The sequence below is a fragment of the Egretta garzetta genome, unplaced genomic scaffold (assembly GCF_000687185.1).
Source record: "Egretta garzetta isolate BGI_Z169 unplaced genomic scaffold, ASM68718v1 scaffold89, whole genome shotgun sequence".
In the NCBI taxonomy this organism is placed as follows: Eukaryota; Metazoa; Chordata; class Aves; order Pelecaniformes; family Ardeidae; genus Egretta; species Egretta garzetta.
In genome coordinates this window covers 949,146-970,727 of record NW_009269997.1, presented here as the reverse complement: position 1 = coordinate 970,727, position 21,582 = coordinate 949,146, and the positions used below count along the sequence as shown (strand labels likewise).

The 21,582-nt window shown below is 44.5% G+C and overlaps 1 protein-coding gene across 1 annotated transcript in view; it reads left to right on the top strand.

Moving 5' to 3' along the window:
* The window catches only part of ADGRL3 (adhesion G protein-coupled receptor L3), a 271,134-nt gene that overhangs the window by 117,118 nt on the left and 132,434 nt on the right, over window positions 1-21,582 (top strand). Inside the window, exon 5 of the mRNA XM_035902812.1 lies at window positions 14,262-14,342. Within this exon, the coding sequence (XP_035758705.1) occupies window positions 14,262-14,342 (81 nt within the window). The remainder of the gene's footprint in view (window positions 1-14,261; window positions 14,343-21,582) is intronic.

The following is a 21,582-nucleotide window of genomic DNA, read 5'->3' as shown; positions in this document are numbered from 1 at the left end:
ATTTGGCCTACCCCCCCCCCCCCCCCCCTATTTACTGTCGCTCTTTGCTTCCGTTTGATTTGCCTGGAGATAACAACAGCATGATTCCTCAAATCCAGTAACTTGAGAAGCAAACTCCAGCTCTAATTAAGTCACCCCTGGAGGGAAGGACAATGAAAGCTTGAACTCCTGCACAAAGAAGTCTCCAGTGCAAAGGAGCTTAAACTCCCTTTGAAATGGCAGACTGGCACAGAGAGCGGTGCAGCCACCTTCCTCAGTGGCGTTCCCCTCCATCTGCAGGGGCTGTTGAAAGAAGGTGGACTTTTGGCTGAGCCTCGCCTGGGGTTCAGCTGGTTTGCTTAAGGACTGATGGCTAGTTTTAGAAAGGTGAGTTTATGCTGCTCTGGAGGTGTCACTGCCACGGTGGGGTCACAAGTGTTTCCACACCAGAATTTTTTTTTTTGTTAAATCTCTCTTTTTTCTTAAAGCAGACTGTGCTGCTTCAAGAATCCCTCTGCAGCAAGTGGGGTCGTTTGTAATATAGGTTGCTAAAAGTGAAATACTATCTTATGTCAGATTCTTGTGTGCATGCAATTCTTGCTGTAGTGGTCACTGAGCCATTCAACCAATGTTACTTCAATTGAAACTATCATGTCAATCAGAGATGGAGTGGCCAATATTGTTGAGACTGCGTATTCGATCCCCAGAAGCCAGCCCAGAAATCATACCTCCTTGTGAGTGGCACCAAAGCCACTAAATGCTGTTGGATATAAGCCTAAACAAGAAGGATCGAACAGAATTGCGCTGTCCTTTCCCTGATCCAGGGAAGACAAGCATGTATCCATCCTGGGCCCCTCAGCAATGAGGTGGTTGTTACCATTGTGTGCTCAGTGTGAAGCTAATTCTTTAAAAGTTTTGAATCCCACATTGTTCAGATACCCTAGTCAGAAATACTGGTGTTTCTTGTTCCTTGCTTGGCTCATGAGAGGGTGAAGGAAGAGCTTTGCGTCGCTGACAGAGGCCAGGTTGGCCAGAGAATTGAAGCTTGAGTTTGTCGGTTCTTTGATCAAAGGTTCATTTAAGAAACCTAAATGCAAGGTTAAGGTTAGCCTGTTAGAGGAAGTTTAGCTTGAGATGGTGGTCAGGGCTAGCGTATGTAAATCTGTACGTTCATTAAAGCAACTAAGGGGTTGTAGCTCTAAAGGAAAAAAAAGTATTTCCCTTGCATTGAGGTGTTGGGTGATTGTGTTTCAGAGGTGGTGGAATATATGACTAAGGACAATTTGAATATTGTCTGTTGCAAAGGAAGATACTCGGTACTAAAGCTGTCTATCCATTTTATAGCAGCATATTTTACTGGAAAGAGCAGGAGCCTGAGGCAGAACGAGCTGAAAGAGTTTTCAGCTGGTCTGAAACGTACCACCTTTTGGGTGTACTTTTCAGCCCCTGTGGTCTCATTTTTAGTCATGCTGTATGTCTCCTGTCATCCTTTTGGGGCCCAGACAGACACATCAGAAATGACGTGCTGTAACATGCCTCTTCCCCCTGCATGTACGCAGCTAGATCAATGGGATCAGGAAATGTGGTGGTGCCTCGGGACCCTTCCCCAAGTGCTGGCAAGCCAGAACAGTGCCCTTGCAGACCTGTCTGCTGCCCTTGCAGGGGACAGACATCCAGCATGACTCAGACAGTGCAAAGGAGGCTCGGGCAAGAATTAATATGTATTATTCAAGAAGTAGCAATCAGGATCTTATTGTTCTAGGCAGTGTGCAGACTTACAATCAAAACTGTCATCCAAAGGTCTACAGTAACATTGTAGCAACTAATGTAAGAATAATCCAGAGACATGCTTGAAGGGCCTTAAAGAATTTAGGCTCCAAATACAGGATATCTGGTACTAAAAAATGGTATTTGACCTTGTATGAAATATCTTGTCGGTAGAATGATGTTTAATGTATGGATCTGTGCTCTGTGCGCAGTTACTTTGGAGTCAGGGGGCTTGTGTAATTTCTAACCCATTGCAAAGTTCTCAGTCCCTGGCCATGTAGAAGGAAATAAATGTAGGACAGCAGGATGAAGGGAACAGATGGCAAAACCTCCTGTGTCGTTCCTGGTTTCATGAAGCAATGAAAAGGGACGCGATGAAGTTTATGAAGTCCATAGCTGATTTCACCAAAACTAAAATTGGTAAGCTACAGAGTTCAAATCTCTTTGAATCTATAATTCAGCTATTCTGCTACATGGGTCTTCAGAAAAAAAATTTTAAATTGACCACATTGAGCATAGGTTCCCCCAGCTGAATTTACAGCAGGTAAGTAAAGAGGAAAAATAAACAAACATCACCATGTTTTGTCACTTAGCTAGAAAAACTACGGAGAAGGACCTAACAGCAAGACAGCAGTCGTCGAGTTGTAGAGCTGTGTCACACGCAAAGGTGAAAAGAGTGCAAAACCAGCGCAGCCCCAAGTGGTCTTTGCAAGGTACTTTTGGGCTGCTTGGCACTGCGTCACCTTGTAGGACTGGGGATTTGTGGAGTTCCTGGCTGAGGCGATAGAAAGAGATGCTCTTTTACTGACTGTGGCAGGAGCATGTTTAATCTTTGCCATAAAGCAGTAAGAGTGCTCCCAGGATTTGATCATCATAAACTGTATTCAAAATCGTCACTGATGCAGAAAGGTTACAGATATATTCACGGCTAGGGACAAGGTTTAAAAATGCTTAGATTTCATTTTCTTTGGGCTGAGGAAGGGGGAGATGATTCCTAACGATCATAGAAAAAGATCCCAGTAAGGCTTTCTTTGGATGGCTGATCCAGCAGCTTGCCTGTTATTGGCATTGGAGATAAACTCAGGCCTAAAAACTCCGCTTCTGATGCTGTTACTGTCTGCACCCAAAACGTACTGACTCTGCCCTCGCTCGCAGTCAGAAAGTCCATATGCAGTTGCTATATGTGAGTTAGGAAAACGGTTGTATTCAGATCCCCTATCTGTGTGCAATGGGGCGATGTGAGGGACTTTTGAGGCCTTCCTCTTCCTCTCACAGATTTCTCCATCCAGCTAGATTTACGATGAATAGTGCAGCATAAGTAGGTGATCTCCTCTCTTCTCCCCCTTCTCTGAGATTGAACTGAAAACATGGATTCTTTGGGAGGCTTTTGATTGAGAGGGAAAACGTGAAAACAGAGAGGAAGTCTGTCAGAGTTGGATCGGTTTGCCCAAACAGCTCAGTTTTTCGGCTGACAGCATTTTAGCACTCAGAAGGGAGTTGTCAAAATCTCTCTACAGGCAGCCATGTCCTTCATGCTGAGACATACCTTGTATTATCTCAAAAAGAAGAAAGAAGTAAAGAAAAAAAAGAAAGAAGATGAGGTGGCTTAGATTACTGTCCTGTTAGGTCATGGAGAAAATACCCACCCTTGTTTCATTTCTTCATCAAATAATGTAGCATTAATCTCATTTACTGCTTGATCACTCGCTTTCGGATGGAGTCTGTCCCCTCTTGCAGGGACTCTGCGCCGTAGCTGGAGCTTGGCAGTGAGCTGGAAGCAGAGCCAGGCAGGCTGTACTGCCTGTCTCAGGGCTCCCGTTGCAGATCAAAAGAAGTGATTAATGAAGTTAGGGTGCACTGACCTGCTCAGAAAACAAATTACTCATCTCTTTGCACTTCTTTAATGAGAGCAGTTGATAAAAATACCTGTAATGAAGAAGACTGGTTTAATGCTTTATTGTCTGGCACTCCTTTCTGGGCTGCGGTCGCAGTGAGGAATAGTCATAAACCCCCATGGAAGACAGGAGTTAAGGCTTGCGTGGTATGTGATCGTGTGGTTATGGAAGATGGAGTTCATTAAGCTGGACAAGAGGATGCGTGTCAGGAGCCAGAGAAGCAGGCCCATGCGCTGAAATTGTTTCTTGGAGTCTTGCAGTCACGATTTCCTGTAGAGAGACTCGTCTGACGTAGAAGGTGAGTGGAGGCAAGGTCTCACCTGCTCGGGAGGTGGCGGAGGAGAAGGAGAGAGGATCGCAGCAGAGGTATAGGCAGTACCAGGGAGGTACGGCGTGGGGATGGAGACCATGCTATGCATGCAGAGACATACAGGCTGGAAAATAAAGGCAGAATTGGAGGGGACATCTGCTATAGGCTGTCACAAATGGAGGAAAGTGAGAGTGACAAATTCTTGGACCACATCTCACAATGTTTGAAACCACAGGACACTTCAATTACCGTCTCCAGGCTGGTGACTCACAGATCTACCTGTCTGCTTCGGACGTGTCTCCTACCACATAATACAGCATCTCAGCTGATTCTCTGATAATACCACCACCCCCTCCGGATGCTTTGCCACTGAAATTTAAGCTCAAGGTGGTGAGAACTACTGCCTGATTTCTTCTTTTCCCCCACTGCTCCCTTTTCTGCACAAGCAAGAGAGGCACAAGTAACAGAAAGACGGGGCTATGTCCCAAGCTCTGCCTGTGAGGAGTGAGTGTGCTGCAACACATTTGGCTTTCATTAAAACCCCTGACCTGGAGTTGTGAGACGTAGCTCTCTAAATTTTGCTGGCAGGTGGATTGAAAGCTGTCTGAGAGGCGGTAAAGAAAGGATGCGGTTGGTGGGAGTCTCCCTGGAGCAAGGAGAGAGTCTGGTGTGGGGATGGAGGGGACGTCCGATACAATGCCTCTACTGTTCCCAGGTGCAGTTTTATGTTACAGTTAAACTGATAGCTGGCCTCATCCCACCCCCGCCTCTTTTATTCTTGCCCTTTCCTTTGCATCAGATCTGGCACTGCTGCCACGACAGCCTGAATTGGTTCTGCTCATTGAGCTAGTGAAAACTAGGAATTACTGGGTTTGGTGGGTTGTTTTGCATCAGATCAGCTCCAGCTCGTTCTGTGCTTGCATTAATTGGCAGATCTGCAAAGGAGGGGATGGAAATGCCTGGCCGTGTTACAGGGGAGGGAAGACTGCTGTGAAGTGGGTTAGCTATAACATGAAGCTGCACCCTTGGTTAAGAGTGCCCAGCTAAGAGAGATGGAGAAGACAAGAAAAGTGGGCAATAGTGAAGGCACAGCAGCAAAGGGCAGGCCCTAAAGGAGCACACGGGGTGCAAAAAGAGAAAGAAGTGGGGAAAAAATAAGGCAGAAACATCTCAGGGAGGTAGCAGGATTCGTCCCTACCCCCCAAGAAAGGGAAAACAAAGATGAAATCTTCTGATGGCAAAATCTGCTGCTCAGTGTCTGAGAGGGAGCAGCAGGCAGCCCCAAGGAGATACCTTTCAAAACAATGTAAGGAACAATTTTGCCTCTGCAGGAGCTGGACTGGATTGCTTTGGCTAGGTTTCCGCCCAAAAGTTCCTCCTAACTTCTCCATCCCAAGTCTTTTCAGCCTCATCTGAGGCAGAACAGGCTGGGCTTGACGCACTAAGGCTATTGGAAATGTCCTGTTTGACTTTCATGACAAGAGCAGAGTCAGGATGGCAGGAACTGGCACAGCGCTCTTCATATGAGATTAAATTTTTGAGAGATGGCCAAGAAAACTTCCCTGGGCTTCTCTGTATTCACTGTTGCTAAACCCACTCTGGGTGTTCTGTGGTTACCAATATTTGTCATCTGCCCCAGGGCTCTGAGGACTGCATTGCTCCAAAACCCTCGGTCTCCTCTGCACCAAAATCCCTCTCCTCCTCCCCCATGTTTTCCAGTGCAGGTGACTGGTAAATTGTATTTCATAGCACAGTGAGCACATCTGGGAGGGAAAGAATAATGCGATGTGTCATGCTTCTTTAGCCTGCCGGGCAAGCTTTCGGGGAGCAAAGGTTGAAAATCATGCAGCCCTGCAGGTCAGCTCCCTGCCTCGGGCGCTGGGGGAAAGCCAGACCTGGATATGGCCTTCCTCCATGTGCTGCCGTGTGAGGGCAAGATAGGAGGTCTTTAGCATTGTTTAATTACAATGGCACATGTGAAATATTTCCCAGGGTTTTCTTCTTCTTCTTCCTCCCCTTATACCAGGCTCTTGTACTGCAGGGTAAATTCTGGGCCATGCACAGGAGGATGCAGAGCATTGCTGGAGTGCTGCTAAATCAAATGTTTTAAGTCCTTGACAGAGGGGTGAGGTTCATCTAAACACAAAACACAGATTATAATGTTTGCACAGCAAAACGAGGAATCTCAGTGTCTCTTGAAGAAGCTTCTTCACCTCTGACTTCAGCTGGGACATGAGTTTCTGAGTCTTCAATGCTCCTTTGAAAATATGCAGCTGCCACTAGTGAAAAGACTCCAATTGCTTCAGCTGCTATAATACTCAGGCAGTTTTTAACCCATTCCTTTGGCATTATTTTTGTCCTTATTTTTGCCTGTAGTTCAAACGTTGCCTAGGCCCTCCCGGGTAATGGCTGTCACGTGAGGGACAGCTTGGTCATCGAAAAAAGGCCATTTTGATTTCCTTTTTCTGTTTGTTCTGACAGATTCAAAGCAGGAATAGCACATCCTCAGAAAAGACTAGTCCACTTTATCCTGCTTTCTGCTCACTCTGTGCTGCCAGGCACTGCTTTTGGGTTTGCATTTACTCTAAAACATGAGATGCATGTGTGACAAGGACTTAGCCAAACGTCTCCTCAGCTCACCCCTCTCCTTGCATCCTTTATCAAGCTTTCTTCCTCGACTCCAAGGTTTTCTTTGCAGCCCCCGTGGCTGAGCCTGCAGGTTGCTTTGGTCAGTCCTGGGGAACTTGGCCACAGCTTGGGACAGGCAGGTGAGCACCCACCTCTTGCTTCTTGTCTGCAAATTGGTTCCTTGTGAGTTTTCCTGTTGACCCCTCTCTTTGAAAGGCAGAGAAGCAAAATTAACCAAAACAAGTTTTTAGTTAAAAAAAAAAAAACAACCAAAAAACCAAACACACACAGACCCCCTACCCCCAAACCAGAAAAAAAAAACCAAACTGTGCAGTCCTGCATCTCCTACACTCAGTGTTTAAATTATATCTATAAGATAAGATGCATCAGCACACAATACTGGCATTTGAAAGAGCTGCTATTGTATACATTTTATGACTGCTTTGAAAGCAGTGTATAGCTAAACAACATATGGACTTGCAGTTTTACACCTTTGCTCCTCTCAAGAACAGTATGGGAGAAGAAACATTTGCTTGTTGTGGTGGCTTTGCAGAAGAGCCCTCTCCTCGGCATGGATTGTAGGCCCTCTGTCAGTGCCCACCGAGGCTGGCAGTTTTGGTAACTTCCATTTCCAGAAGGCAGCTGTGACCAGGAGCCAGCAGTCCCTCTGCATGCAGCCATGCTTGCGGGTACCCTGGTTTTCCTGCTGTGGTTGCTTTGAGCTTGCGATGCTTCCTTGTGTGAAATACAAGAGGTGAAATGGCAAGAGAGAAGAGATAATGTACTTAGGGAGCGCCCTTTGGAAAAGAGGGTTTTCTTGTATTCAGAGGCATGCATGGCTTTGGGGTAAGGACAGGGAAATAACCCTATGAATGAGAGAAGAAGAGGGAATGGATGAGTTACTGCTACCCTAAGGAGTTAAAAGGACAATGAAAGATGAGAGATGTGCAGATGAAAGACAGATACTCCATAAAAGTCCATGAATAAATGAAGCGGTGGACAGAATCAGTGCTAACTCTGACATGTCTGAGGTAGGGAATGGCTTTATAAAAGCTTTATTTAAAAAGAAAGCTTTTAATGCAAAATGGAAAAGGGTGGGCAGTGAGGAAATGATGTTTTGTAAAGATAGTCATTGATGAAAGGCAGAAAGAAAGGCTGCTGGGAGAAGTCTGAATGTATGCCGAGTAATAGGTCTGAATGAAATTTGTTTAATGGCATGTCAGAAGAGTTTGTTAGCAAACCTACCAGCTTTTTAATTTCCCTTTCCGTATATTTTTATATATGCCTACATATTATGGAGTTCAAAAAGACTCATGAGTGGAGAAAAAAGGAAAAGAAAAATGTATTAATTTTGGAAATTAAAGAGAATGAGAGTGATGATCCTGGAAGCTGCAGTCCAACGAAGTGGAATGTAGTCTTCAGTTAGTTATAAAATAGGTTTTTGAAAAAATCCTGTTAACAGAGGATTACAGAAATGCGGCCAAAAGGTAATGTTGTTTTCTACAGATCAGATAACCACAGACAAACTGGACTGCTTTTAAAAATGAAATTTTTCAGTCACATGGAAAAAAGGCTACAGCATGCAAAGTATACTTTATCTGTAAAAATATTAGTCAAATTGTTGGGATGTTTTCCGAGACTTTTCCTTAGAATATAGTGTGTGCCCATCCCATTGTCATTTAAAAAAAAAAAAGTGAAGAACTGAAATCAAAGTCTCAGGAATCAATGTGCGGTTTCACGGTTATTAACTTAAATTATTAGTGATCCAAGCGAGCGGGCAAACAGGATGAAGCAGTAAGTCCGTGGGGGCGGCTGTGTTCAGAGGTGCTGACAAGGGACATAGGAGGGCAGTGCATGGGAGCACCAGGTCGTCAGAGGTACCAGCACAAAATGGAATGAAATCCTCTGCAGGAAGTGCTCGCTAAGCTGTCTAAGAAGGACCTTGAGAACTGGTGAGCCCATGGAAAGCAAGAACATACCAGAAGAGGCTGGAAAATGGGTGGAAAACTGAGCAAGAGATGCTGTCTGACATGGCAGCAAAAAAATGTGTTCAGTGATTGCCTCTGGATGAGGACAGTAAAGAAAGGGAATTCTCACCCAATGAGACAAATAGTGTGAAGCATGTTTGTTTAAAAAATATATATCCTGGTGGCTTCTCATTGCTGCTGCTGGAAACTGGGTCTGGGACAGGGGAGAACTGCAATTCAGGTGCACGCCCACCACAGTACGATGAGCACTGGGCAAAGGAGCAGTAGGGAGAAGTGAGGTCCACCCATTCTGGTGATTTTAATTATCTTCGTGGCATAGCCAGTGCCAGAGCTTCATGAGGCAACTCATCAGATGTTTAGGAGGTGTCTCGTCAGATGTTTTGAAAAGAGTTATTTTTTAGTCTAGTAAATGTTGGTGTTCTTTCTCATGGCTGTTGGGGATTTGAATCTTCCAATCTTATGTTTTCTATTCAGGTAACAGTGCACAGTAAAATCTCAGGGAGAAAATGAACAAGGGCTGGGCAGAAATGTTTCCCACGTGTCTATATGATGATAGGAGTTCTGCTCAAGGAAAAACCCAAACATCATGGGCACTGGAAACTCGGCATAGAGTCAGGAAGGAGGCCTGCTCTGTTAGATGCTACAAGTTGCGGGTATGTTTCCAAAAAGGACTGGGGGGAAGTGTTTTTAATAGATAAACACATGAGACTGCTTTGTTGGTTAGTCCTTTCCTTGGTTAGTCTGTGCATTCACAGATTTTTTTTCTGTAGTTTTCTGTTGTGGTATCTGTAGATGACTAAATGACTTAGGGGCAGATTTTTGAAGATGTGTGGATGTTTATTTTCTGTCTGTGAGCATCCCGATCCTTTTAAAAGAAAAAAAAATCCCTTAGGCCAAGCTATTATGTTTCCTTCAGTCTTCACAAATCCTTATCTTTGTTCTTCTAAGTTATTGGCTTTTTTAAATGTGTTGCATCTCTCATGTGTCAGGCCTGAAAATAATGGCCAGCCAGGCACTTCTTCTGATCCGCAAACATCTCCCCTGTTTCCTGTGGCCAATGAAGGCCACATCACCAGGTAGACTTTCAAAGTCATACCTATATTTCGCACCCAAAATTGCTGCTACCAAATGTGTGTCTTTTCCCATTGCCACGGCACATACATATGGCCTGGCTCCTTATGGATGCTCTATGTCTGTCCTCATTCAGAGAGGCAGTGTGAGCAGAAGACAGGGAGTTTGTGGCTACCTGTGTCATATTTGCTGTTTGCCCTCTCTTACCTTAGATGATTTTGACATTTACGCAGTGTTGGTCAGACAAAATCCTTGTGGTATGATACAGAAAAAAGGGGACAAGGACTGACCCATGGTTGTCTTCCAGCGTTAGCCCTTTTTGCCTGTTGCTCCCCCTGCCCTGCTCCTGCTGCTCACAGGGAGCTATGTCAGTGGCCGGACCTTGCCAGCAAGAGGAATAAGGGAAAAGGAGCCCAACCTTAGTGATTAGATCCGAAATTGGCAACTTCATCGCACATTACTTTGATGATTGCATTTGATTGCTGTTTACTTTTTTACCTGGGAGCCAGCTGCAGAAACACCAGATGGTTATAGTCAGGGTGGGATTTAGAGAAGGCCGTGCAAGCTGTTATGACACGAGGCATGCCCAACTTCCCATCAGCAACAGAGGCATCTTGACCTTTGGTGTTTTGTCAGAAGCTGTTTTTTTTTTCTTTTTTTCTTTTTTTTAAATAACTAAAACCTGAGCCACTTATTTAAAGACGTGCAGTTATTTTGGGAGCGTCCTGCAAAATTCAGGAAGGACCTGACACCAGCCTTTTCCCGTCCTATAGGCACAGGTACCAGGCCAATATTGGTTAGCACGTGAGCACCTCTTCAGGTCAAAGAATCATAGAATCATAGAGCAGCAGATCAAATAGGCTTGTGGGCTAATAGGTGTGTGGGTAGAAATGAAAGCCTGAGAGCTGCAGAGATGATCACACAGGCAAGGGAGGCCATGTCCCACCTCCCAGTGCTATGCCATTGTCAGCTCAGATCCAACATGCAGAAAAAACAGCTGAAGGACCAGGTGATGAGTAGAAGGAGGTGTTCTGCTATCTCTTTTTTTTTGGTTAAGGCTTTCACATCCCCCTTTTCAAGTGTTTTTCTGCAGTGGCTGGAACTGGCGGGGGGCAGATTGGAGTCACTCATTCCTAGAGCTGGGGGTTGAAGTAAGCAGCTGAAACTGCAAAATTTACACAAAAGGTAATGGGAGATGACATCACTTGGCAAAACTTGTCAGTCTTTGCGACCGACTTGAGCTGCACCAGTGATCGTCCTGGTTTCATTTGGCATAGAGTTAATTTTCTTCCTAGTAGCTGGCATAGTGCTGTGTTTTGGATTTAGTATGATAATAATGTTGATGATACACTGATGTTTTAGTTGTTGCTAAGTAGTGTTTATACTAGTCAAGGACTTTTCAGCTTCTCCTGCCCTGCCAGTGAGAATCTGGGAGGGGGCACAGCCAGGACAGCTGACCCAAACTGGCCAAAGGGCTATTCCATACCATATGACGTCATGCTCAGTACAGAAACTGGGGGAAGTTGGCCGGGGGCAGCAGTTGCTGCTCCGGAACTGGCTGGGCATCAGTCAGCAGGTGGTAAGCAATTGCATTGTGCATCACTTATTTTGTATACTCTTTTATCATTGTTATTATTACTACTATTTTCTTCCTTTTCTGTCGTATTAAACTGTCTTTATCTCAACCCACGAATTTTACTCTTTTCCTGATACTCTCCCCCATCCCCCTGGGGAGGGGGCGAGTGAGCAAGCAGCTGTGTGGTGTTCAGCTGCTTTAACCTGCTGGGTTAAATCACCACAGTGATATCAGCCTCAAAGCCTTGCACGGGTCCATTGGGTAGAACTGTATTTTAATGGAGTCAGTGGCAAAACTTGTAATACTGTAAAGCCAAAAGGGCCATTGTTCTGATCCTCTAGTTTGGCCTCCTGACTCGGAGTTTTCTCCGTGTGCTTGTCTACCAGTCCCAGTGCTAGGGCTTGCTTCAGGCACCACCCCTTGCCTCCCTTCCCTCAACCATCTCAGATGTCACCATTGCCAATGATAGTAAAACCAAACAAAAAATGTGATTCTGTTGATTAACAAGGAGGTTTACGAGGTGTCTTGATCCTGAATGTATAATTAGGGCCACAGATAGCAGTGAGAGCCTTTGTTCCTCGTATGGGAAGGCTATAGTGAGCCTGAAGAGCAACTAAGCTGGCATTCATGCCCAGAAAATGAAGCACAACAGTTGTTTACATTGCTTCTTTATAGAGAGAATATTAAAATGCAAAATTTGATTTATTATCATTGTGAGAAGTGTACAGTCTTAACAGAAGTCAAGTTTGATATTTTTTTTTAGAAGTAGTGTGTTCTGTATCAGCAGCAAGTAGATAAAAGCTTTCTGCAACTTGTTTCATTTATCACAAGAGAGCATTTGATGCTACTGCTTCCTCCATATTAGGTAAAAGCCTTCATAAAACATTCATGAACTTCCATAGTTATTACTGAATTGTAATGAATGTCTAAACAAACTCGCAGATGTTTTGTAGTCTTTTATATACTGTGCATGTATCTTCTTTAATCCAGCCTAGCCCTTTAAGCCTGCAGATGACTTGGTCCCAAGATGATAAATAAAAAAAAAAACCAAAACATCAAAACAAACCCATGTGCCCGTAGGACAAAAAAGGCCACCAGCCTCCTGGGCTGCATTAGGCCGAGCATTGCCAGCAGGCTGAGGGAGGTGATCGCGCCCCTCTGCTCAGCACTGGTGAGACTTATCTGGGTGTTAGGTCCAGTGCTGGGCTAACTAGTACAAGAGAGACAGGGACTTACTGGAGCCAGTCCAGCAGAGGGCCACAATGATGATTAAGGCATTGAAGCATCTCTATATGGGGAGAGGCTGAGAGAGCTGGACTGTCCGGCCTGGACCCCATGTGGGATCCAGGGAATCTTACTGATATGTCTAAGTACCTGATGGGGGGAGTAAAGAAGATGGAGCCAAGCTCTTCTTAGAGGCATCCAGTAACAGGACAAGAGGCACAAATTGAAATATAGGAAATTACACTTAAACATAAGAAAGAACTTTTTTTTTTTTTTTTTTTCCTCTGAGGGTGGTCAAACACCAATACAAGTTGCCCAGAGAGGTTGTGGAGTCTCCATCCTTAGAGATACTAAAAATCAGACTTGCCATGGGCTCTTGTTGCCCTTGGGCTGGACTAGGTGATTTCCAGGGCTCCCTGCCAAGCTCAGCTATTTTGCGTTTCAGTGATATCTTTGATGCAGCAAATGGTGAGCTTGTCCTATAAGGGCACTGATCCTGCACATTGAGTAGCTCGCAGTGAGAGCAGACCGTCTGCCTGTTCCTTCTGCAGAACCAAGCAGCTATTAAATGGTGACTTGTACTCACTAATGACATCAAATGCATTTTTAACATGTAAACAAGAAGGGGAAAGAGGGGTAACTCGTTATTAGCTATGGGTTTGCCTGAAGCAGATTCCCCACATTAAAGCACTTAAAAGCAAATATAGAATTTATGATGTGTCGGTAGATTTTAAACCTGAATAACATCCAGTTGTTGTAATGGCTAATAATGCAAATTATCTGAGTCAGCCTCGGCGTAAAGCGGTAAATATATCCTGCCCATTCAGACACACTTCTCTTTTTTTTCCCCTTTCCCATTAATATTTTATCCCCCTGAAGAGATGTTTTCAACATATTGTGTGCACCAGCGTACTGCGCTCGTGGTATTCCTGGATGTCATTACAAAGAAGCCCGAAGACTGTACTGCTGCTCCACTGCCTGTGACGCTAGCTTGGAAATTGCTTGGAGCAACAACAGCAAGTGTCAACAGGGAGTCGTATTAATTATTTGGAATGTGTCTCATAAGAGGAATCAACTGCTTTTATTGCAGCGCGAATATTACTTGAAACAGGAAGGTTACTCTAACTGTTGTCGTAATCTATGTGTCATTAACTTTCCATGTTTAGAAAAAGAGATTAATAACCCTGTAAATTGTTACAGTAAATAGATGAATTATAACAACATGTTTTTATTATAAATAGAAGTTTCTTGATATAGTTACCTCCAAATTACTGGAGAAGAATTGAGTCTTTAGCAACTGGGAAATGGCATGGACATGTTGGGAACCAAAAAGCTTCCACCCAGGTGAAAGCAATGCTGAGCTCTGCAAACTGATATCTGTGTCTTCTGCAGGTGGGAAAAACAGATGCAGTTGTACTTCATACCACGCTTCCTTCAAAAATTGCTGTGACACAGAAATGCTTGCTTCCCTCTTAGAGTGAGATTAACAGATTGAATGGGTTTGCGTGAAATCGGTTGTCTTCTGTTACATATGGCCTTTTAAGAGAACATCGTGCAAAATATACGGTAGTGGTAAAGCAGGTATAGCTAAAGTTCAGCATAGTACCCATGTCTGCATGGAAAAATCAAAAGAAATGGGAGTGCTTTCAACTTTTTGTTAGGTGTCTCCACAAAATGGAAGTTCAGTGTGAAAAATGCACAACAGAACAAAATGCTTGCAAACCTGTTTTGAATCCAGTGCCATAAAAATGCTATATGTTTGATTATAGCCCTGACAGATCTCTGCAGGAAACAGTGGAACTAAAATACTTATTTGTCCACAGGGCAGGCTCACCATGGGCAGGTTTCCTACATTGCTCCACCGATCCACCTCGATTCAGACCTGGAGAGACCGCCGTCCAAGGGTGAGTCAGTGACACAGTCTCCATGCACGTGCATTGCGAACCGGCCGTAGTCATGAGTGCGTATCATTCATTTGTTCATAGAGCCTCCATGGTAGAGTTACCACCCTCCATCCAAGGACACTCTAGGGAGCAAATTAATTCCTGTGAGAGAGCTGTATGAGAGATGACTGAGTCCCATGTGCCACATTACGTAGCTTTGAGCATACCATCTTGTTCACAAACTATTTTGCTCTTCCCGCTAGTTTACTTCTGGAGTGACCTTAGGTCCTGCCCTTTGCCTTCCTCCTTTCCTTCCTTATGGCAGCGCACAGGCACAGGGGGCTGGTGGCAGGACGCAAAAAAAGCAGATTTCAGCTGCCCCTCAGGCGAGTAAGGTTCAGAAGTTGGTCATGTGGTAGTTCAATCTGCATTGCTGTTGCTCGAGGTTTTTTCTAGAGTCGGTGAGGAGACATACTCACTCTAGAGGATGGCTCAAATTTTAGGTGAGCTGACTGCCCTGGGGAGCAATGCTAGTAGCCGATACATATGGAGTTGAGTCCAGAATAGCCCTGCTAAGGTAGGTGCCTCTCTTGAATGGTGCAGATGAAGTGTTATGAATGCAAGCCCTTGATTTCTTTGTCCCATTTGGAGGATCATCCCCTGGCTGCATTGTGATGAACCCCCAGTGTTTGCCCTTGTGGCCTGAGGAAACGGGCTTGGCCCCAGAGCAAGCATCCGTGCTGATACAGACTTCATATACCTCCTTTTGCTCCTTTCAATTAGGTTGTCAATACGCAGGTAGGATATCAAAATGAGCAGCTTCTCCTTCTTGGAAAGGATAATAGCAAAGCTAAGATCAAACAGGTATATGGAGGGATTTCTTGGTCAGCTCCAGAAAAGTGTATGAACATCAAACATGGGGAATGTTGTGGAAGAAGAGAAGGGGAGGAAGAGGATAGCCAAAGCATGTTAGCAGGGAGATGCGCTATAGCTTAGGTTTGGGTTTTTTTCCTTTCTCCTACTCTCCAAAGTGGCAGAAAAGGTACAGGATTGACCTTTGTAGGGATTGTCGCCATTCTGCCCCAACGCTGTAAGGTTGTGAGTGTGTGTTTGTGTGCACACGTGTTTCTCTGAGTGCTCGTGATTGAAATATGCAACGTGTTAATGCAAGATTAATCTGAATAGGCACGCTGTCATAACGTAATAGGAAGAAAGCTGTCTTCTAAATCTCACATCGTTATCCTTCTCTAATACTCTGGGAGACACAAAAATCTTTGTGTCGGTGAATTGCAGCTGCAATTGCAAACTCTGCTCCTCCAAATGGCCCGAGGACTTTGTGGGCTAAATGAAAACATACTCTTAATGCTCTTGGCGTGAAAGGCTCCCTTAGTTTTGAGTGAGCTTTTCCACCAGCATCCACATGGCTATATCTGTAACTTGATGGAGTAAACATTTGCTGTGTTTTTTCCCTTTGTAAGTGTGAATATGTGCTTTTTTAGCTGATGCAGTAACAAAATTGAAGGAATTGACACAATTCTATGCATTGCTGCACAGAAGCAGCCTCAGCACTATTATTCCTTGATGGGTGTGGTGGAGCTTGGGTGTGAGGATGCTGGACTCACAGTCCTCTCTCCAAATCTGGTCTTGTCGCGAGTCAGGCTGGTCACGTACAATGTCCTGGCAGTCCACAATCTCCATTCAGCTTTGAGTGAGCTACTCTGAGATTCAACACATGCATTTGAGATCATCAGCTTCTTCTGAGCCACTTGGAACCCTCCAGTAGTAAAATTTACTACCCTGCTTTTTAGCAGAGCACTCCAGTAAGGCAGAGACAGTTATGACTTCCAGCACCTTCTTGCTCAAGTCTGTCTTTCATGCTGGATGTGATGATTCAGAGCCTACTTAGAATAGGACAATGTAAATCCTTGCTGTGGGGTCTGGAGCAGCCTATGGGAGACTCAAGAACACTGGAACAGCAGCAGCCAAAGAAGCTGTGCCTTGCTTTCTCCAAAGTAAAGGAGCTAAAGACTAACAAAAATCTTCAGTAATCTGCTGTTCATGTGGGCACAGTTACCTCTGCGAGATGAATGACACTGCCACCAGGAGCAGGGCAAAGTGGGTCAGGCAGAACAGTTGCAACGCTTGCAGAGAGGGTAAAATGGAGTTTATCCAACATGAACTGCTACATTAACTGCTTCCACTGGGGCCTCCACCCCCGAGTTGAGAGATCTTAAAGAAAGGACTGCACAGGGTGGAAGGACTAATATTACTGCTGCTACACATTGGTAAAAGGACTTGAATCCCCTTGTGTAACTTAATAGGAGAGGGCCAGGGAGGCAGGCAGCTCTGAAGGCATCAATTAGCTGGTGACTAGGGTGTGTTAAAAACGTAGTAATTGGTACTGTCTCCTGGGGGAGGAGCAAGGCTTTCCTCTGGCCCTGGGATCTGGACGTGTAGCTCTACTTACACATCTGCTGCCTCATTTCCAACCTCAGCGTCCAAAATTCCTTAGTGTGTTGTAAAAATCATGATTTTTTTTTTTTTTATAAGTGTGTGAGAGTAATGAAGTTTTTTTGTTTGGCTGCATTTTCTGACACCTTAGGACATGCTCATGTTCCAAGCTTCATCCTGTAATCTGTTTTAAACAAAGGAGGCAAAACCACCTCTGTCCTGAAGCTCTTGTTGGTTCTCCACATTTCCAGTAGCTGGAACTCTAAAAAAAGAGCAGCATTATGACAGTTGTCGTAAACTACTGATGCTTTTGGCTGCTGCTTTGATCCTCTTCGTTTCCCTTCCTCATTCCCCCTCGCACTGAGCTGAACACCAGGTGCAGGTCAATGTCGCGCTTAACAGAGGCAAAAAGAAGGAGCAACCGTACAATTTTAATTCTAATAAATGGAAATAGGGCCAGGGTAAGGATATAAAAGCATCTTTCCTTCCTGTATTATTAAAAAGCGATACAGCTGTAGTGCTCCTGTGGGTCTATGCAGTTGCATTTCTCAGCTGGCAGATTTATTTGTAACTGCCTTTTCCTTCTCCTTTTAAAAGATTTTATCACTGGTGACATTTACGCACATTGCTTATGCATGCAGGGCATTTTTACCTGCCTTTCAGAGTCCTGATGCTAGTAGTGAAGAGAGTATAAACTCCAGTAGTTTACTAGTACATTAGTGTCATCGTGCATTACAGGGTAATTACTCTGAGCCACTGCTCTGTACAGTAACGCAGTAATGACACTGTAAATCACTTAATAGAAATGAGGCCCTGAATCAGCGGGTTTTTTTTATCAGGACACTTCTTATTCCCCACCCCTGTTTAATTTGAGGGGTGTTTTAAAATTAGTTTCATATACAAAGCACCGTTAACTATTATTTTTACACCTCCTCTCAGTCTAACGATCCAGACGTGATTCCATGATTTTTATACAACTGTTTACACCATCCATATGCAGAATAATTCCAGGCATAGCTGAGACATCAGGTTGTGATCTCATAGACTGAAGATTAAACCCGTGCTTAAAAACGGATCGCTGGTTACTGACAATAGCAAGGAGTTTCACAGATACAGGTGATGCTGACACTCTGGCTTAGAAAGGGATTTTATGGAATTATCATATATAGCAATAAATTAAATTTAGCGTTTGGACTCAAATTCTGCCAGGTACTAAAACACAGCAAATAAGTGAATTAAACTCACTGAATCCACACACTAAAACTATTTATAAAGCTTTATAGAAGCATATTTTAGTGTATATGTGGAATCATATTAAACACGAAATATATGACTGGCGTTTAAAGCTAGGCAGTCTGAGGAGCTCTCTTCCCCTGTTGTGCTAGAGTTTTGCAAAGGTTTCCTTCAGAGTTGAAGCTCAGATCGTAGTTGTCTTGGACATTGATACGCTTGAAGTTAGTACATTTCCAAAACATTAATTGCTAAGCATAGCCATGTACTGGTCCCCAGTTCTAGAAATAAATAGCAAATAAAGGAGGGATGGGAAGTTCTCTCCCTTCTGTGCAGATTTCTCTAGCCAGAGAGGTGGGTTTGGCCCCAGTTAAGGCACTGTGGGTTTTTTTTTCCTGTAAACCTCAGTTGTGAGGTTCAACCCCTGTAGACTCAGAACCTCTCCCTACCCCTTGGGCAGCATTTCAGGGAGACAGCCAGAAGTTTTGCTGGTTTTCCCCCTTTCTTCTCCAGCTCAGTGGCATGTCCCTTTGTGCTTTCTTCCTTCAAATGCTGGATCCATTCTGCCATTTTTTTTCCCCTTTGCATTTCCAACATCTGAGGCAGAACCATTCCTGAATGTCAGAACAACTGTGAAATCTTACTACTAAAAATAGAGCAGGTTTTTGGATGCACACATTCAGGGTCTTTTTTGTTTTTTTACTCTCCCAGATGTCCCAGAGAGGGTCAGTGGCTTTACAGATGATGTGGGAGGATCTGACAGCTGGGCTCCTTGCACAGCCCCAGTCCTCCTTCCCAGGCCCAGAGAAAGGGGAGCGCCGGGCAGCGAGGCCCAGTGGCACTCCTTGCCTTAATCCAAGCTGACACTTGGCATCACGCACCCTGTGCTCACCAGGCCCTGAGACACCAGCTCTCCTGCCTCTTCCTCCCTGCATCCAGCGCTATGAGAGAGGTGCTGTTCAGGAGTCCCTGCTCTGAGCTGATGGTGGCCAGGCACCTCCTGTTTCCAAGCTTTTTCATTTTCTACTTGAGTCCCCCTGGGAAAGCCATTCCCTCAGCTTGAGAGTCCTTTACAGTGTCCCTCCGCTTCTCTCCAGGGTCCCGCTGTTACTCATCCTGCTCCTTCCCTTTATAGTTAGTTACAGCTATATGTTTCCAGCTTCTTAAGGCAATATTATTTTCCTGCCGTCCTTCATGCAGGAGAGTCCGCGGAGAGGCTAATTTGATGCCTTTGAGCCGAGAGAGGACCATGCACTTTGGGTCCCCCATGCTTGGGACTCTTAATCCCTTTTTCCCTAAGGAGTGCTGGGGTGCTATATAGTGTCCCGCTCTTCGTCGATTGTGTAGAGGGTTTTCTTCTTTGCTTTTGCTCAGCCTTTTCTCCAAGTATGACTGCTGTTAGGGCTTCCCCTTCACAACTGCCCTGAGCCCACCGGAGGATCTCACTCCCTTCAACACTGGGTGAGTGCTCATTGCAGCAAGCCAGGAACACGCGTGCAACATTTTCTCGTCCCACGTGGCTTTTCAGTGTATGAGGCATGCAGGTAACTGGTGTTGTACCAGTTGGATGGGAGATGACTGTTCACCATACCTGCACAGTCAATGGAAAGGTTTTGCGATGACTGCGAGCTTCACATGTACTGTGAATTTTCAGCTGCCTTGTTTTGAAGAGGTCTCTACAGATTTGTTTGTTGAGTTGCCTTGTTGTTTGTTTATTTTTCATTTGAACTCTGCTTTTTGCCGTGATGGGCAGGCTCATTTAAAGCCCTCAGCCTCCAGGCTAGAGATTAGTCCTCAAACAGCTTAGTGTGGCGACGAGGAGGGTTTTGACCACTGTGGTAGGTATGGACGTAGGAATGCATTACCAGGTATGGAACTCGTTTGGGTTGTGAAGACGGTGGAGGTGATACAAGGATGCGATGCTTTTCTCAGTCTTACCCAGAGCTCTCCAAAAATCTGTCATTGTGGCTCAGATCTGTACCAAAATGTCCACCTTCCTGGACTACGCTGGTTTTCCTGAAGCAGGCAGCTGCTTTGCACATGGGCCATGCTCCGTATTTATTAACTGCTCATTAGGTATCATGGATGATGATAACTAGTATCATAACTGGAACAGCCAGAGCTCCTGGAAAACCTGCAGCCAGCCTGCAGTCCTCCTGTTTGCTTGTTATCATCAGCAAGGTCCTGCTTTACATCCTGTAGCTATCCTTAGTCAGAAAGAGTTAATTGCATGCCGTTCGCCATTTTCTTTTTTACTGTGGTGTTGAACTGTTGCTCTTAGTTCTTTGGAATGCGTGTTTGAGTTGCAGAGGGGCACCTCGGGGCATTGCTGTTTATTTATAAGATAACAGCGTTCGCTCTAGCAGAAAGCTGGAGCTAACAGAGTCTCTCAAGGAGGAGTGCTAAATCCTGGCTGCTGATGGGAACTGTTCAAAGTATTTACACTTGAAAATATTTAAGGATTTGGGGGGGGAGTGAGACTACACACGACAGTCTGAGTGATGTTTGACACCTTTTCCATTATTTCTAGTCATCTAAAAAAAAGAAAAAAAAAAAAAAAGAAAAAAAGAAATGCACTTTTTAACTAGCTTTTTTTACCAGCTAGCTGCTGCCTTGTAAAGGAGTTTTTCTATGGAGATCAGCATGAACTGTGATTTAAAGATGCCTTGAAATGTTATTCTTTGTAGGCTGTCTGAAGCTACCATGCGACCTGATAAGCTCAAAATGGACATAGACATCCACCCAGGAGATTCTTTTGACAGTGGGTTTCATTTTCCGCTGTACCGAGTTGTGCCACTTGCCATCAGCGGTGGAAGTTTTCACCTGCCTTGACAGTGGCAACAGCTGGAAAGCAGAGTCAGCTATGGCGGTGCACCCTCAAGCATCACTAACCTGAAGCGAATGTCCTATTACCAGCTTAAAAAAAGCTGTTGAACCAATTCAACATGGAAAAAAGAGCGCAGTGCTGCATACAGCATGAGACCCTTCTCAAACTTTTTTTTTCCCCTTTTCTGCCAGACTAATTTTTGGCTACACTTCTCTTTCTGAAATATTTATAGGGCGAATAACTGTTTTAAATGAGCAGATGGGGGAGACATAGGACAAGCTGTTAAATTAATAAACATGTGTGGTGCTTTATCAGTAAGGGAGCCCATTTTGGCATTTCTTCTGGATGATTTGTATGGCCTATCACCATTGCACCTGGTTCAGGGACAAGAAACGGGCACTTAATAACCAAACAATGTGCAAACTCCTTCCATTATAACTTCATTATGTCAGATATAATCGTCTATAACTAGATGTCAAATACATAATTTATGTCCAGCTCCCCTGTGGAACAGTGGCCATATGAATGAATGGCCCCATTAATGGGAAGGAGCTTTTACTGTAACTTTTCCCCTCCTGGTGCGTGGTCCATTTTGTCATCTGGTATTAATTCTGAATCATTTCAGGGCTGCAGAAAAATGCCTGTTATATTTATATTTGTGTAATGGGAGAAGATGGCAAATAAATCATATGAGAGATCAAATTTCAGGTCCACTGATTTCCTAAGCCATATGCCTGTTTAAAAGAGAATAGG